General features: G+C 41.5%; 1 protein-coding gene across 16 annotated transcripts in view; it reads left to right on the top strand.

Moving 5' to 3' along the window:
* AMBRA1 (autophagy and beclin 1 regulator 1) overlaps positions 1-18,251 on the top strand; it is a 201,210-nt gene that overhangs the window by 95,541 nt on the left and 87,418 nt on the right. For all 16 annotated transcript variants that reach the window (XM_034932482.3, XM_063608428.1, XM_003815206.4 and 13 more), the window contains 2 exons: positions 7,940-8,020; positions 8,436-8,536. In XM_034932482.3, coding sequence (XP_034788373.1) covers positions 7,940-8,020; positions 8,436-8,536 — 182 coding nt within the window. The remainder of the gene's footprint in view (positions 1-7,939; positions 8,021-8,435; positions 8,537-18,251) is intronic.

Below are 18,251 nucleotides of genomic sequence, written 5' to 3'. Positions count from 1 at the left end.
TGCCACTGCTCTCCAGCCTGTGCAGTTTTTTATTTTCATAAAAAATTAAAACAAAAAAAAAGAAAGAAAATGACCTGGAGAGAGACAAAAACCTCTCTTATTTTCCAGATAATTTTTGTAGTGGTCGAATGTCTTTACCAAATGGCTTAGAAAAGAGCTGTAAGTCTTAAAATAGGGTCTTTATTTAGGTATACTTAGGAGAAAGGCAAGTACAGTAATTCCTCTTTGGAAACTGTAACTTAAGCGAAACTACTATAATGAAACCAATTTTACCATAGACTAATTGATATGAACAAGAGTTAAGTTCCTGTGACATATTTCTGGCTACAAAAACGTCACCAAGCATCTAAAACACCCAAAACACTTCTTATATTAAACATTGAAATAAATGTGAGCTGTATGTACATCTAAGAAAGATTAATAAAAATATAATTATTTGATTTTTGGTGAATCAGTGAGTGACAGTGGTCAATGTGGGATGAGGTAAATCAAGGAATAGATGTTTGCAAAGTGAAAATTGTGAGGAACTACTATGTAGTTAAAACATAAACAGGAACAAATATGGTCAGTGCCCTGAGACTTAGTACTGCATCATTATTGTTGTGCATCTGTATGATTATTGTATGCTTTACATATTTTTACATTATTTTGTATTCATTTATTTATTTTCCAACCTGCTTATTCCCATTCTGGCTCACAGGTGGCTGGAGCCTATCCTGGCAGCTCAGGGTGCACAGGGAGAACCTGCCCTGGACACGATGCCATTCTGTCACAGGGTGCACTCATGCACACACCCACACTCACTCAGACTAAGGTAGTCTAGGCATGCCAGTTCATCTAATGTGCACATCTTTGGGATGTGAGAGGAAACTGGAATGCCCAGAGAAAACCCACACAGACATGGGAAAGTGTGCAAACTCAGACAGTGGCCATGGCCAGGAATTGATTTTTTTCCCTCATCAACATTATACAAAACAACATTGAATGAAACAACATTATTTGAGTACCAACTGTAAATGCATGGTCATAGAAACATGAAACAGCATGGAATATTTGGGGAATTGCTTTGTTGATAGGTGTGGCTAGACTGTAAAGTTAAAGATGTGTGGCAGATGAGCCCCTAGAATGGAGCTAGATCTTTGTCTTGCGTGCCTTGCAAAGGAGATGAACTTTATCCCATAGGCAAGAGGGAGTCATTGAAGCATTTTAAGTTATGGAATAGCATCAAGTTTTACATAAGTATCTAAAAAGATAGACTGTAATAAGTTACCACTAAAATACTAGGAGAGCATTGTATAAAGGGAGAGAGTATTTGGGGAGAGGTGAGAAAGCTTCATGGATTTGAGCTGGGTATTGAAGACTGCATAGAACTGTGAGAGAGGAATTGATATGGATGATGGGTATAGCGAGGAGATTCTAGATAAAGGGAGTAGCTTAAGCAAAAGCGTAGAGACAGGAGATTTACAGGGCTTATTCAGGGACCCTGAATAGATCTGTGGCTAGAGCTATGGAGTGTTTGTGATATGAGAGAGATATCAGAAAGCCCCGAACTCTGGATGGCCTGGAATGCCTGGCTGAGAAGTTTGGACTTTGTCTCAGGCCAGCCATCATCCAATATATATTTTAGGCAGCTAACTCTGATAGCATTGGTTAAGGTGACCTAAAGTGACAAGTGTACTGATGCAGAAGTACCAGTTAGAAAGCAGTGGGCATAGTACAGGTGAGGATATCTGAGGGTTGCATTGTAAGTATTGATTGTCTGAGGGCTTGATGTTTTCTAAGTGTGGAGCCTGTTTGTGAATGTTTTAGGGGAATGAGCTTCCTGAAAGCACAGCCATCTTACTTTTCTTGTCTAAAAAAAAATGCTATCTAAGTCCTTTTTTACTCTTACTGGATCCAGTTTTGAACTAAATTTATAAATTAGCAATCACTGCTTCTTAGAACAGCAGTGACTGGCATTGAGATCACTTGTTAATGCCTGCTGGCCCCACAGCCTGACAGCTATTGTCTACGGAATAGTCCTGGGTTCTAGTCTTGGCTGAGGCTGTGATTTATTATCTGATCTTGAGCCGGCCCCTTTCCCATCCTAGGCCTCAGTGTCTGATGTGTAAAATGAGATTAGATAACCTCAGATTCTTGTAGCTTTAAGCTTCTTGGATCTTTATTGGAGTTAACTATCTTAGAAAAATTTCCCGTCAGCCGGGGGCGGTGGCTCATGCCTGGAATCCCAGTACTTTGGAGGCCGAGGCAGATGGATCACAAGGTCAGGAGTTCAAGACTAGCCTGGCCAAGATGGTGAAACCCCGTCTGTCTAAAAATATAAAAATTAGCTGGGCGTGGTGGCGGGCGCCTGTAAACCCAGCTACTCAGGAGGCTGAGGCAGAGAATTGCTTGAACACAGGAGGCGGAGGTTGCAGTGAACTGAGATTGCACCACTACACTCCAGCCTGGGTGACAAAGTGAGACTCCATCTCAAAAAAAAGAAAAAAAAGAAAAATTTCCCCTGTAGTAGGCAGAGGTACAATAATGAAAAGTCTCAGAAAAGTAAGGGGCCTTCCTGAGGGTTAAGAATAGGCTATATGGTACCTGTCGAGCCTCAATGTATTTGTAAAATACATACTTTACCTGAATTCTAGCTGGTACTGAGGACTTTGATTTATTGCTTAAAAACGTGTAATATTGCTTAGCAACTTTAGAATTAATACTTTAGGGTTCTAGAATTAGAATTACTGGGCAAGTAAAATACATATGAATATTTGTTAAGAGGAATGCAGAAGAAGAGAAAGAAAATGGAAAACGTCTGGATTGTGCTTGGGCTTAGAATGGGAAAATACAGCAGGAAAGAATTACGCAGTGGGGGTTTGGGGGAGGAAGACATAACCCTTAGATTTATATGCTTATTTTTTAACATAAAATGCACAATAGGAATGTGGATTTGCATAATGTAGGCAGATGAAATTAAAAGGTAACATAAGGGAGGAGAGGAATTTGTAAATGGTAATTATCTCTTGGAGAAAAATGAAGGCTCTGTAGTTCCAGGAGACCTATGCTATTAGCTATTCCCTATGAATGATATCAGCTGGGGCTGTGCCTTCCTTCCAGAAATCAAAGCCCTTGCATATGTGCACAGTCATTGAAAGTAGAGACTGGGCCCTCAGTTTCTAACCAGCAGCACTCCAGTAAGGAAATGAGTTGACCGAGATCACTGTGCTCTCCAGGGACAGGAATACCAGCTAGGCCTTCTGTTGTCTGGAGATTGAGTAGAAACAGAGCAGCATAGGGAAACAAAAATTTTTTAATAGTCTAATTGTCAGCAAAGTCAACTGTATACTGTCAAGAGGACAGTGGCCTTTTGAGCTTTTTGCTGCAAGAGCTTCATTTATAAAGGCCCGAGTCAGAGCCATTTGTCACTGAGGAGCAATGACAACCTGACTGTCTGGTCAGGACTCAGACAGCAGTCTGTAGGTGCATTTTTCATTCCTTCAAATTACAGCCTCTCTCCGAGGCAATTAATCCTAGACATTTAGCAAAAGAGCTGCTGCTGTGTTTCTCCCTTGTTCTGGAAATACATCTTCTTGTATTCAGCACTTATTTTGGATACTTGATTGTTTGAAGGGTGTTTTTTTTCTGGTAAAATCTTTGATAAGAAAGTATTTTTCCCCCTACTCCTTCCCAAATACCCCTCTGAGAGTTAATCAGAGATGCACAGAGCTCAACAACTGGGAAAGCCATTAATAACCCAGCCAGCTTCTATCCTGCTGGCTCAAAGTCAGCTTCAGGCTGTTGGAATTGATGAGGGTTTCTCTGGTGTTTCCCTGAAAAGTATTCCTCCTATGTTGGAGGAGCAATACCAACATATTTGTGTACTCTGTTCTTCACACTTTTAAGTCACTACCCTTGGAAAGGGTGTTGGCTATGTTGTTACAGCCCAGTATTTAGCACCCTTCACTGTTCCTAAACTGTCTGGGTCTGCCTTTCTCTCACTTTTCATCTGGCAAATATCTTCCAATTCACTCATATTCAGCCTCTGCCTGCCTGACCAAATTTGTCTCCTTCTATCTCATAGAGCCTTGGCTTGATGTCGACCTTGTATCAGCACGGAAGTGAGTGGCAGATTTCTGTGTAGTTTTCTAAGTATATCATTATTTTAAGTACTTTTAATTCCTGTGCTCTTCTGTTGGAACTTATCCCTCTCCCTTCTGTTCTTCCACTAAATATCCCATGCATTGAAATTTCTTTTCCCACCTCAACCCATTATCTCTGAATCTTCCCCTCTTTCTGAACTATAGAATCTAGAGAGTCATCAGTTACTGTTTCTGCCTTTAGTTATTTGGAACTGTTTCTTTGGTCCAGGATTTCTGTGTACCAGTACTAAAACTGATGGCCTTTTCCCCTCTTCCTGTCGAACTTGTCCTTTTGTAGTATATTTTGACCTTTGCCACCTTACCCATTCTGGTATTCAAGGTTTTACCTGCTCAGTAAATGTTTGAGCTGGTTTGGTTATAGGCTATTTTATCCTAGAGGTCTGTGGGTTCTTTTCTCCCATAGGCAGCCTCTCATATTGTGTTTATTATGTTTCACATTTTCCTGGTCGTGCTGGGTCCTCTCCTGTCATTTCTCCTTCAGAGTTCTCAACACTTGGAATTTGAAATCTGCTCTGCCTTGTATTGAGATGACATTTAGCTCCTATTTCTCCATTCTTAGCCAAGATGTTAAATAAACTGAGGACCAGCATGAGCACCTCCCCTTACTTAACATGTTGCCTCTTTTATAGTGCCTCGTGTAACCTTCAGTCTGAGACTGCGTGTATTTGAGTCAGCTGATCTCATTCTTGTTTTCCTTTATATATCCCCCAGTAATCTCTAAACACTATAAAGCCATTATCTCTGACCATATTTTGCACCCTCTCTTTTCCATCAGTTTTTAAAAATGTTGGTAAAATACACATAACATAAAATTTATCATCTTAACCCCTTCCCTTTATTTTTTTATTTTATTTTATTTTATTTATTTATTTATTTTTGAGACAGAGTCTTGCCCTGTCACCCAGGCTGGAATGCAGTGGTGCACTCTTGGCTCACTGCAACCTCCGCCTCCTGGTTCAAGCGATTCTTGTGTCTTAACCTCCCAAGTAGCTGAGATTACAGGCGCTCGCCATCACGTCTGGCTAATTTTTGTATTTTTAGTAGAGATGAGGTTTCACCATGTTGACCAGGCTGGTCTCGAACTTCTAACTTCAAGTGATCTGCCCACCTCAGCCTCCCAAAGTGCCGGGATTACAGTCATGAGGCACCACACCCAGCCCCCTTCCCTTTTTTTTTTTTTTTAAATGAAGGGATAAACTGAATCAGAAAGAAATTATATTTAGGTTTTAATAGCAACAAAAAGATGCTTGTGACCTACGTTGTACGGGCCCACATTTTCCCCAGCCCTGGGGTTTGCCCCTTTTTCTCTGTTGTCTTCTTGTGTTCTTTCACCAAGCTCTGTGTTACCTTTGGGCACTGGCAACTGCTCAGTACTGTCCAGTGCACTGGCTTCTCCTTCCCTGCTCTTCAGCCCTTCTAACGAGTGGTAGATTCGTGTTTGTTGTCCAGAAGGAGGTGAATCTTTGGATCTTGCAGGAGCAAATTGTCAGCTCTGTAATGTGATTCTGGGAAGGCCAGCTCTCTCTCATGGGTGTGGAATAATTAGATTTGACCCATGATGCTTCTTTTCTAGCTTTATTTTCTATTTTTTATTTTATTTTATTTGAGACGGAGTTTTACTCTTGTCGCCCAGGCTGGAGTGGAAAGGCGCAATTTCAGCTCACTGCAACCTCCATCTCCTGGGTTCAAGCGATTCTCCTGCCTCAGCCTCTGAACAGCTGAGATTACAGGATGCAACACCATGCCTGGCTAATTTTTTGTATATATATATTTTTTCTTAGTAGAGACAGGTTTTCACCACGTTGGCCAGGCTGGTCTCGAACTCCTGACCCTAGGTGATCCTCCTGCCTCAGCCTCCCAGAGTGTTGGGATTACAGGTGTGAGCCACTGTGCCCGGCCTGTTTTCTATCTTTCTTTAAAGAGATGAGAGTCTCTTGTTGCCCAGGCTGAGCTTGAACTCCTGGACTCAAGCAATCCTCCCAGGTAACTGAGACTACAGATGCACACCACTGTGCCCAGCTAGTTTTTTATCTTTTTGAGGCTTAGAGGCCTCCACCCTTTCCCCCGCTTAGGATCCTTTTTAACTTCAAAATATTTTCTAACTCCTCTTATGATAATTAGTTGTACTTTGTTCAGTACTAATTGATAAGTGAAATATACGATAATGAAAAGCTATCATGAATTCAATTGTACTTTTAAATGAATTAGTAATTTATCACAACAGTAGTATATTTGAAAAATAATAGTATGCTTAATTTCGAAACTGTCTTATTTGTTTGATATTCAGCTACTCCTCTGTGTACATGTATAATTTGTGGGCTCCCCAGTAACTGCAGTCTGCTGGTCAGGAACTCCTGATTCCATTGTTCTCTTTAACCCCCCTTTTACATTCCATATAGTCTTATCTCTTTCTCCTTGCCCCTCCTTTCATCTGCACAATTTCAGGTCAAAGGAATAAGATATGTTAAGGAACACAGTGTACACTTTCTCTTTTGGGAAAATAAAAACCAAATACTTTCAATGGATCAGCTTCCAATATCCCTGGTATTGATTTGTCATTTAATGCTCGGCAGCCAATTCTACCAAGATATAAAAACCATCATAGACTTTTGTTTCTGGCTTGTGAAGTTCCCAGTGGTCCACTTAAAAGCCAAGTGTTGCCTTAACTTCGGTTTCAGGGCCAGTTTGAAGATTATCTCATTGATTTGAAGATAATCCAAAGGGAGAATTCAGAAAATATCCCAAATCAAGCTCTGAAAGGTTCATTTATTTTGTGGAGTTGGTTAAGCCGCTAATTAACTGCTCTGTCCAGCCAGTGCCCTTTGGCTTATTATTCTTTTGATGTACTGGAAACTAAAACATGTGAAGCTCCTTTCCTCTTCTCTTGTAGGAAGCAGTGAAATGTAGTGGAAAGATCTAGGACTTCAAAGTCCAATCTTCCTTGAATCCTGCCTTAACCACTTACTAGTTATGTGACCATGGTATTTACCTCTCTGGTCTTTCGTCCGCTTCTCTGTAAAATAGTAATGATACTATTACTTCTGGCCTAGCCAGAAGAATTAAATGGGATAACATATCAATAACCTTTGTATTGGAACCTAGCAGATACTTAATAAATGGCAGTTACTACTATTGCATGGACTGTTAACAGTCCATAAAGAAAACACCCAGACTTTGTATTCAAATGACCTAACATAGGATTACGTTTTCTAATATTCTTCACCATTGACAGTCTGTAAAAGAAGGTACTGTCTTTTTCTTGTGCATTTTTTTTTCTTTTACCTATCACTGATTTTTCCACATGGAAGACCTAAACAGATTTCATTTGAAGATAACCATTTGCCAAATGAAATTGGTGGGGGAATTTTTCTTCCTTTAAGACCTCCTCCCACAGCAGGCGTCTGGATAACAAGTAAAATGATAAATAATGTAAGACAACCCCCCAAGACACATTTTTCTTGCATCTTTCAATATAGAAAAAGTTTATATATATCCATTCCAAATCCTAAGATCTAAATGTGGCTTCAGTTTGAGACGCTAAGGGACCACATTAACTCAAGAAAAATCCTCCTCTTTCCTGAGCTGTTGGTAAATGCTCATAAATCTCTTAGTTGAGGTTCTCCAGAAATATGTTTTATTAATGTGCCGCCTAATTAGTGAGCAGCCAGATGACTAATTTCTGTGGGGTCCTCTCCTAAGTGTAAGAATGTCATTTTGGGGATGTTTCCTTTTTGGGCTGGTGGATGATTCTTCCTTAGTGACTCTCTTATGTGTAGTGTTTTTATTTTTTTCAGGGACAATGGTGACAGATCCAGGCACCGAGCTCCACGCAATGCCCGGATGTCTGCACCTTCGCTTGGACGCTTTGTCCCAAGGTAAGAACCGAGTTGCTAGCAACAGAGTGAGCCTTCGTTAGAGCCTAGGATTTAGTTTTAAACCTACTTTCTGGTCTTTGAATTGTCCACATCTGGCATTGTTTCCTAGTGGGCCCATAGCCCAGCCCTGCTGTCTAAACTCTTGACGGATGATGGTTAGCCACATTCAAAAGAGATGAAAAAGTGGTGCTGGGAGAATCCTGTTTAAGAACAGAAGTGTTGGGGGAACTTTAGAAGGAAGGGCAGAAAAAGATAGATACAAATCTGCGGAAGGACCAATCTTGGGAGATTTTATTTCTTTCTGGGCATCTGTGGATTCAGTGGGTCCCTTAGCCCAGATTTTTCAGTGTAGGTAGTTAGTATCTGTTTCGTGGTAGTCTTTAGTCAGCTTTTCACATGTGATTACTTCTTGTAGGCGTTTCTTGCTGCCTGAGTACTTGCCTTATGCTGGGATTTTTCATGAACGTGGACAGCCTGGCTTGGCTACTCACTCTTCTGTTAACAGGGTCCTGGCAGGTAAGGAAATGTTTCTTTGGCTTTTGAAAATGTGAAGGGCCAAGGAGCCAGATAAAGCTTCTCCCTCCTTTACCTATGTTGATGTGATGGTGTCTTGGCATCTGTCTGAAAATTCTATTTTGGGGTCCTGGTTTCATATTCAGTTCCTTACTTCAAGGCAGGAAATGGCAGGGTTGAAGAAAAATGTTTCTCTTACCCTATTCCCACTTTCCCTAGACCTTTTTTTTCTTTTAAATTATTTGTTTAAACCATTTGTTTCTTAATCCAGCAATTAAATTCTAGCTATGCTTTTAATTGAATGATAAAGGTGCCGTGTTTATGTTTTGGTTAGTGAGATACTCATGAGCCAGATCCTGTGATTTAATTAGGAGCTTAGTGCACACCTCTCCACTCCTTTGGTACTGCCAGCATGTGGAATTTCCAGGCAGTGTGGAATCTTCTGAGGAAGGAAAAGAGGGAGACGCCCTTGGAGCTGGCTCAGAAATCTCCACAGAACAGAAAATGGGCTAGGCAAGCCCCACTGAAGCAGTTTTATTGTTTATTTACTTATTTATTTTTGAGACAGAGTCTCGCCCTGTCACCCAGGCTGGAGTGCAGTGGCACGATCTTGGCTCACTGCAATCTCCACCTCCCGGGTTCAAGCAATTCTCCTGCCTCAGCCTCCCGAGTAGCTAGGACTACAGGTGCCCGCCACCACGCCCGGCTAATTTTTTGTATTTTTAGTAGAGAGGGGGTTTCAACGTGTTAGCCAGGATGATCTCAATCTCCTGACTTCGTGATCTGCCTGCCTCAGCCTCCCGAAGTGCCGGGATTACAGGCGTGAGCCACTGTGCCTGGCCAGCAGTTTTATGATGGTTGAATAGCTTAGTGACAGATGTTTTTCGGCTGTGAGGCATGACGTGACTGTGTTCTGAGACGTTGTGTGTGCTATTGCTTCTGGTCAGTCTCTAGAGAAGGAAATAAAGCAGAATTCCATTTTTATATGTGGCAAAGGTTGTTTCCCCGTCACAGTCTTTCCCTACCTCCCTCCCACCTCCACTGCCGACTTATAAATTTATGAATGCAAATGCATAAAAGGTATAAAAATCAAGCCACATTTAAAGGTATCTTTAATAAGCATCTTTATTAAAAGTTTTAAAATGACATTCTGTTTTGGAGAATCTGGGCCATGTGATGGTTAAAGGTGGGGAGGGATCTACTGAGGCAGTGGCACTGTCTGACTGTGAGAATGTTACAAGCTTTATCTTATGATTTCTAACCAAGCTGCTGTGACAGCATCAAGGCCATGGGATCTGGCCTTTCCTAAATAGTATGTTTGATCCAACATCAATGCTTAGAAATTCCAGAAACCTCAGTGGTTTCTCTGCCAGACACCAGGACTTCATAGGCTCTGGCCTGGCAGGAGAGCAGACTACACCACAATCTCCTGACAGCCTCATCTGAGGAGGCTCTGGCCCTAGTTGTAAAACACATGCTGTGGTCCGTGCCTCTCCTTGCCTGGCACTTCTGTGTGGCTTAACCGAAGGCACGTTAAAGCTTTTTTCACTGGCAGATAATAACTTGCAGCCAGACAATACTCTAGAGCTCTTCTCCACCCTTCTTTGTTCCAGACATCTGCCTCCACCGCCCCATACAGCACCTCCTGCTTCTCTACTGCCGGCAGATCTCTGTTTCCTTGGCATTTAGCTTTGGGGGAACAGCTGTATGTTGTTTTTTTCTGCCTTGCCTCCAAGACCTCCTTACTTCAATTTCCTGTTTCCTACTTTATGCCTTGTGGTCTGACCCCAAATGGCCTAATTACACTTATGGATGCCTTTGAATATAGGGGCTGTGTTGCAGTGGGCAGCTGTTTACAGATGTGAAATCTGAGAAAATCTATCAAAGGATGCAGAATGCCATTAGGAGAAGGAACTCTAGACTCCCTAGAACCTCACTCTTGAGTTAGATTAGCAGATGGTTTCCATTCACCATTAAACTAGTTTCTACCAATTTTTCAAAATACGTATTACAGAGTGTTTATTTATCATTCGTTGATATTTTGATGTCCCTCCAGATTCTATTGGCAGTTGTATCATTTGTTTTCTTCTCTTGAGAAAATTCCAATAATAATAATATAGCAACAAAAGCCTAACATTTATTGAGCACTTGCTATATACTAGGGAGTGTTTTACGTGCTTTACACATATTTCGTTTCTGTCTTGCAGTAATCATGAGATAGGTGCGATTACCTAATTAACAGTGGAGGAAACTGAATCCCAGAGGGCTAACTTGCCCAGAGTAATGCAGCTAAGAAGTAGAAGAATGGAGCCAGTAGTCTCTAAACCACCTTCCCGATCCGCTTCCTTGTAGTTGTTTTAAAGGACAAAACATTAAAATGTCATTCTTTTTCTTAGGACTTTATAAGAGGGAGAGAGCTCCCAGGGAACTTCAGTGTTTTTCTTGTTTGTTTTAATTATTCTATTTAAATGGTTCCTAGACATAGGTTTTTATGATCCAGTGGTGTTGCTGAGGAAAATCTTATTATGTAACCGCCCTTTTCCTGAGCCTTCTTGCCCTCCTGGATACAGATGTTTTGCTTTTTATTAAACTTACTTGTGATCATGTAATTGAGCTGCTATAATAATAGCTTTCAGAGTGAGAGAGCAATTGACCTTTTAGCAGTAAGCACTCCCAATTTTCCTGGAAAGGCACTTTGTCTTGTATGATTGGAATGAGATTGTAATGGTCCCAGAACAATTACATTTAGCAGACATTTGTTCTACAGCTGTCATATGCCAGGCAGTGTTCTAGGTTACCAGAGTGAATAAGACAGACTATGATCCCTGCCTTCCTGTAGCTCCAAGTCTAGGTGGTTAGCCATGACTCAGTCTTACTCCAGACATAAGTGGAACTTTTGCATGGTGAATGGCTTTTTGCAGGGATGAAGCTTGGAAATTTGGCAGACCTGGAGGGACAAAGCAGACACACACCTGCAGTTTTAGGGGGTGTGACCAGTACTGTAGTGCCAAATGAGTCTTCAGTGGACCCTAAGCAAAGCCATTCAGAATCATCAACAAAAATGGGTTTGCGGAAAATCAAGATCCGTTCTACTTCCTCCCACAAGAGACTGAAAGCAATAATAGAAAACAGAAGCTACTATAGAAAAGTGTTATAAGGTGAAGAGTAAGTTATTGCAAAAAGAATTTTTAAAATATTAAAAAATAAAGAGAAAAGTGTTTTGATAGTCTATTATTCATCTCTTCTCCCTTATCTTGGTGCCTTCACCTGCAATTCTGTAGGTTTCTGGTAGCCTCCAATTGGTCATCAACCCAGGCCTTTCCCCATCATCATCAGCAACACAAATTCTAGACCCGTACTTAAAGAGCTGTAAGTACATTTAAAGCTATTGCAGCTCTACCAGGTAAAATTGTGGGAGAACATACAAAAGTCTGAGGAGCTCCCCCTGCTGACATTGTAGCAGACCACTAGCTCTGTGTAGTCACAGCAACTGAAATGATGGAAATGAAGCTAATGAGTGCCTACCGTGGACCAGGTACTGTCTTTCCCACGTTATCTCTTTTCGTCTTTGCAACAACCCTGTGAGGTAGGTGGTAGCATTTCCATTCTGTAGGGAAGAAAACTGAGGCTCAGAAAGTTATGTCACTTGCCCAATATCACTGTGAGAGGCTGACCTGGAATTTTAAACCGGGTCTTCCTGACTCTTAGAAGAGTTCTGTTCTGTCGTCTGTGCCATGTTTTGTTTGAGTTCAAGTAGGGAATATCTGCCAAAAGGTTCTTAAGCTTATAATATTTTTCTGCATGTTTGAGGCCTCATAAAAGTGAAATAAGAAGCTTGGCATTTGACAGCTTCCTGGTAATTACTGGAAGAACAAAAAACTTCTGAGGAATAGGGGCCTGGGTAATGTAGGGTATTAGCTGTCTGTCCTGCATAATCTTTTTGACTTTCATCCTAATGAGCATCTGCTCCTAGCAGATGTGGACCTGATATACTTAATTTACTGTTTTGATTAAAATCAATGGGAAGTGTCAGGGTTTTCTTGCTCCTAGCCACAGGTCATTACGGCCTGGTCCAGTGTCTTGAGCAAGAGATGGCTTTGTGCCCAGTTATCCTAATTTCTCTTATGACTCCTTCTTCTTCTTTTTAAATATAAAAAAGAAAAACTGGCCAGGCACGGTGGCTCACGCCTGTAATCCCAGCACTTTGGGAGGCCGAGGCAGGTGGATCATGAGGTCAGGAGATTGAGACCATCCTGGCTAACGTGGTGAAACCTCATCTCTACTAAAAATACAAAAAATTAGCCAGGCATGTAGGTGAGAATTGAACAATGAGAACACGTGGACACAGGAAGGGGAACATCACACACCGGGGCCTGTTGTGGGGTGGGGAGAGCGGGGGAGGGATAGCATTAGGAGGTATACCTAATGTTAAATGATGAGTTAATGGGTGCAGCACACCAGCATGGCACATGTATACATATGTAACAAACCTGCACGTTGTGCACATGTACCCTAAAACTTAAAGTGTAATAAAAAAAAAAAATTAACCGGGCAGGTTGCGGGCGCCTGTAGTCCCAGCTACTCTGGAGGCTGAGGCAGGAGAATGGCGTTAACCTGGGAGGCGGAGCTTGCAGTGAGCCAAGATCTCGCCCCCGCACTTGGGCGACAGAGCAAGACTCCATCTCAAAAAACACAAAAAAACAAAAAAACCTTTTTACTGAACAGTGTCACTTCTCAGTACGACTTCTTTGACCTATTACTTTTTTGGGAGTGTGTTGTTGAATTTTCCCATATTTTGAATTTCCCAAATTTCCTTCTGTTGTTCTCTTATTTAATTTAATCATGGTCTGAGAACATACTTTGTGTGATTTTATTCATTTTAATTTTATTGGAACTTGTTTTATGGCTTAGTATATAGGCTCTTCTAGAGAGTGTTACCCATGTGCTTGAGAACAATGTGTATTCTGCAGTTATTTAGTGGAGTGTCCTGTAGATGTCAGTTAAATCTACTTGGTCAATATTATTGTTCCAGCTTTGTATATCCTTGCTGATTTTCTATCTAGTTTGTCAGTTATTGAGAGTGGGTATTGAAATCTCTATTATTATTGAATTGTGTATTTTTCCCTTCAATTTTGTCAGTTTTTTTTGTTTTGTTTTGTTTTTTTGAGACAGAGCCTCGCTCTGTTGCCCAGTGATGCAATCTCAGCTCACTGCAACTTCCGCCTCTTGGGTTCAAGCGATTCTCCTGCCTCAGCCTCCTGAGTAGCTGAGATTACAGGCGTGTGCCCCCAGGCCTGGCTAATTTTTGTATTTGTAGTAGAGATGGGGTTTCACCATATTGGCCAGGCTGATCTTAAGCTCCTGACGTCAAGGGATCTACCTGCCCCAGCTTCCCAAAGTGCTGGAATTACAGGCGTGAGCCACTGCATCTGGCCCAATTTTGTCAATTTTGGATTAATGTATTTTGTGACTTTGTCATTAGGTGCACATATGTCTACGACTGATATGTGTTCCTGATGAATTAACTATTTTACCATTGTCCCTCTCTCTCTAGTAATATTTTTGTCTTAAAGTCAATTTTTTCTTATATTAATATAGCTACTGCAGTTCTTTTATGGTTGTTGATTACATGACATATCATTTTCCATCCTTTTACTTTCAGCCTGTTTAGCTCTTTGAATCTGAAATGTGTATCTGGTAGAAAGCATATGATTGGAGCTTGTTTTTTATCTAGTCTGACAGTCTCTGCTTTTTGATTGTTTAGTCCATTCACATTTAATATTATCATTGATATAGTTGGGTTTTTGTCTGCCGTTTTACTGTTTGTTTTTTGTATTTCTGATGTTTTTATTCCTCTGTTCCTTCTTTACTGACTTCATTTGTATTAAATGGGTATCATCTAATGTGTCTTTTAAATTCCTTTTTTGATTTTTGAATGTATTTTATCAGGATCAGTTTCCAATTTATTCAGACTTAATTCTGGTAAGATATAGAAACATTTTTCACTATCTGTTGTTCCCCTGTGGCTCCATTCCCTTCTACCTCTTTTGTGCTGTTATATATACATTAATATTACATCTATATGTATTACAAACCCAACAATGTGGTGTTAACTTATTGATTAATACAATCTTTTCTCAGGCATCCTTCTGTTTGTTGCCTGGTGTGGGAAAGACAGAGCTATACTTTTCATAAAATTTACTTTTATTTTCATCTAATTTTATTAACTTGTTAATAAAATTGTTATTAACTTTATTTTTGGTTAATAACAATTTACTTGTTATTATTGTTAACTTTATTTTTGGTTGTCCTCTGCTCCTCTCATCTCTTTTATTTTTATTTTATTTTTAGAGATGGGGTCTCGCTCTGTTGCCCAGGCTGGAGTGCAGTGACCCAGTCACGACTCACTGCACCCTCAACCTGCTGGTCTCAAGCTATTCTCCTACCTCAGCCTCCTGAGTAGCTGGAACTGTAGGCACAGAACACCATGTCCATCTAATTTTTGTACTTTTCGTAGAGATGGGGTTTTGCCATGTTGCCCAGGCTAGTCTCTAACTCCTAGGCTCAAGTGATCTGCCCCACTCAGCCCCACAAAGTGCTGGGATTACAGGTGTTAGCCATGGTGCCTGGCCCCTCTCATCTCTTTTATTTGTATGTATGTATTTATTTATTTATTTATTTATGTTGAGATGGAGTCTTGTTCTGTCACCCAGGCTGGAGTGCAGTGGCACGATCTTGGCTCACTGCAACCTCCATCTCCTCGGTTCAAGCCATTCTCCTGCCTCAGCCTCCCAAGTGGCTGGGATTATAGGTGCCCACGACCATGCCCAGCTAATTTTTATATTTTTAGTAGAGACGGTGTTTCACTATGTTGGCCAGGCTGATCTCGAACTCCTGACCTCAGGTCATCCGCCCACCTTGGCCTCCCAAAGTGCTAGGATTACAGGTGTGAGCCACCGCACCTAGCCTCCTCTTGTCTCTTTTAAAAACACCAGTACTCTGGTCTTAGATGTTCCCCACTTCCCTGGTTCCTTAGGGAATTACTTTCAGGAGGACTTTTTAGTCTCACTTAGTCAACTGGGGTGGGCATCTAGAGCCTCAGGCTTGCTAACTTTTAGGAATTAGCCTTATTTCACCATCTGATAGCATAGCTGTCTAATACAACAAATTGCTTAATCACTATATAGCAGATCTTCACTTGAACTGGCAAATCTGGTATAGATTAATAATAGAGACTGCAGTTAAGGGCCATCGTGATATTACTTAGATGAAAGTGAACAGAAATGAATAATATTTCTGGTGTTGGGTCCTTTATCTCTTTGATCTCCCTTTATCTTTCTGCCGTGTACCCATCTGGTACTCAGTAGCCAGGCAGATAACATGAGTGGCACATTCCAACTCAACATCAATTAAGATGGCTGTTTATAAACCCCAGATAAATGGACAATTAGTGGTGGTGGTACTGGCTAGTGCTGCTTTAATAATTAACCCAATTACATTTCATTCTGCTCCGGTGATGAAAGTGAAGGGAATAAGAGGCTGGCTTTGTTGCCTGGGAAACAGAGAAGTAAATGCAGTACTCCTCCCAGAGAACTCAGCCTTCCCAGTTGCCTTATAGCACCCGGGGCCTTTTACCTATTTGGTGTCCACCAGTCACTGGAGCATTCGAGTCCTTTCTACCCCAGCCCTTTACCTTATCTTATACCTCTAGTGAGAAGTGTGCTTATTGAGAACATGGGGCCCAGTTTCTAAGCTGAATTGCCTGTGCTTCTTCAGGCTTTTCTAGGGAAAAATACTGGGCCTTGTCAATGAACTTTTCTGTTCCTTTTATATGTGTAAGTTTTTCTGTGCTTTTGTCTCTGTTTTCCCCAGAAAATTTCCTCTTGATCTTTCCCCACTTATGCTTTACCCGTGTGCCCTTTCTGTATTGTCACCTTAAAATGTACACAGCACTTTCTAAATGCTTAGTATTTTCCAGAACACTTTGGGTATTACAAAATAATTAAATGATTCTGCCCTCAGGGAGTTTACTGTCTAGCCAGGGAGTAGCCCAATATCTATGTTTTGTTTTGGCCCTGCCACTAAAAATTTACTAATTCCCCTGAGACTTTAACTACCAGTCTTGATAGATTAGCTAAGGGAGGTGGGATGTAAGCCTGGGCTTGGATCAAGGACTTTCAGTCCAGTTTGTCTTTCGTACAGTTTGAAGAAGCTCTGCAAATGTGTCCCCGTTCATCTTTTGAGTGGGACTATAAGCATGAGTAAGTGGGGCACTGGAAGGACAGCTGTCATTTATATGGTATACTCTGTCTGAGAGACAGTATAGTGAAATGTTTAAGAGTTTGGGCTTCTTGAGGCCGGGCATGGGGGCTCACGCCTGTAATGCCAGCATGTTGGGAGGCCAAGGCAGGCGGATCACCTGAGGTCAGGAGTTCGAGACCAGCCTGGCCAACATGGTGAAACCCTGTCTCTACTAAAAATATAAAAATTAGCCGGGCGTGGTGGCAGGTGCCTGTAATCCCAGCTATTCGGGAGGCCAAGGCAGGAGAATCGCTTGAACCCGGGAGGCAAAGGTTGCAGTGAGCTGAGATCGCGCTATTGCACTCCAGCCTGGGGGACAAGAGTGAGATTTTGTCTTAAAAAAAAAAAGCCTGGGCACAGTGGCTCACACCCGTAATCCCAGCACTTTCAGAGGCCGAGGCGGGTGGATCATGAGGTCAGGAGATCGAGATCATCCTGGCTAACACGGTGAAACCCCATCTCTACTAAAAATGCAAAAAATTAGCCTGGTGTGGTGGCAGGTGCCTGTAGTCCCAGCTACTCGGGAGGCTGAGGGAGAATGATGTGAATCCGGGAGGCGGAGCTTGCAGTGAGCCAGAGATCGCACCACTGCACTCCAGCCTGGGCGACAGAGTGAGACTCCATCTCAGAAAAAAAAAAAGCCAAAGAAGTATAGGTGGTGGCAGGGATGCAGTGGAAAGGGAATGCGTATACACTGTCAGTGGGAATGTAAATTAGTACAAAGTAGAAATCTTAATGTCCATATGTCTGGATTGAGGCACCACTATTTATTTGTACTTTAAGTTCTCTGTACTCTGGGGCTTCCCTAGACCTAAAATGATCTCAAAGCTTATTAAATCCCATGGTTGTGTGCTCCTTGGAATTACTGCTCATTTTGAAGGTGCCAGCTGAAGATTCTCTCTAATCTATAATGACTCAGTATAATGCCAGAATTCTTTTACTTCTCTCTTCTTAGGTTATGATTAGTATGTGCTTTGACATGTTTTGCAACCCCTCAGAACAAATGCAATGATCTAGAAATCTGCAGAGGACATGTGAGGAAAGAGAAGGCCAAATGTGAGGTCAAAGCCCATATTTTCCAGTGGAAGCAGCAGCTTTCTTTGTTATATTTCTTTACATTTCAAACTTTCTTTAGGATTAGATATCCCCTACCTTGGGCCCCTTGTGCATGGCACAAAGCTGCAGTGAGCTGGGCCTATGATAAACCCAGGGACTCACCTCAGTAGCCCTATAACATGAGAGACTGTCTTTACAGGGTGAGTAAAGAGACTTGGAACAATCCTCTTTACTGTCCCATCTACTTCAGTAGTTTTTACCAAAGTGAGCAGTATGAATGCTGGAAGTTAATAACCCGTGCTAACTAACCCCCTACCTCCTTCTTTTTACCTTTTTTTTTCTTTTCGAGACAGAGTCTCAC

This window comes from Pan paniscus, chromosome 9, assembly GCF_029289425.2.
Source record: "Pan paniscus chromosome 9, NHGRI_mPanPan1-v2.0_pri, whole genome shotgun sequence".
Taxonomy (NCBI): domain Eukaryota; kingdom Metazoa; phylum Chordata; class Mammalia; order Primates; family Hominidae; genus Pan; species Pan paniscus.
Note: the sequence above shows the minus strand (reverse complement) of the source record. Positions and strands in the feature narration are given on the sequence as shown.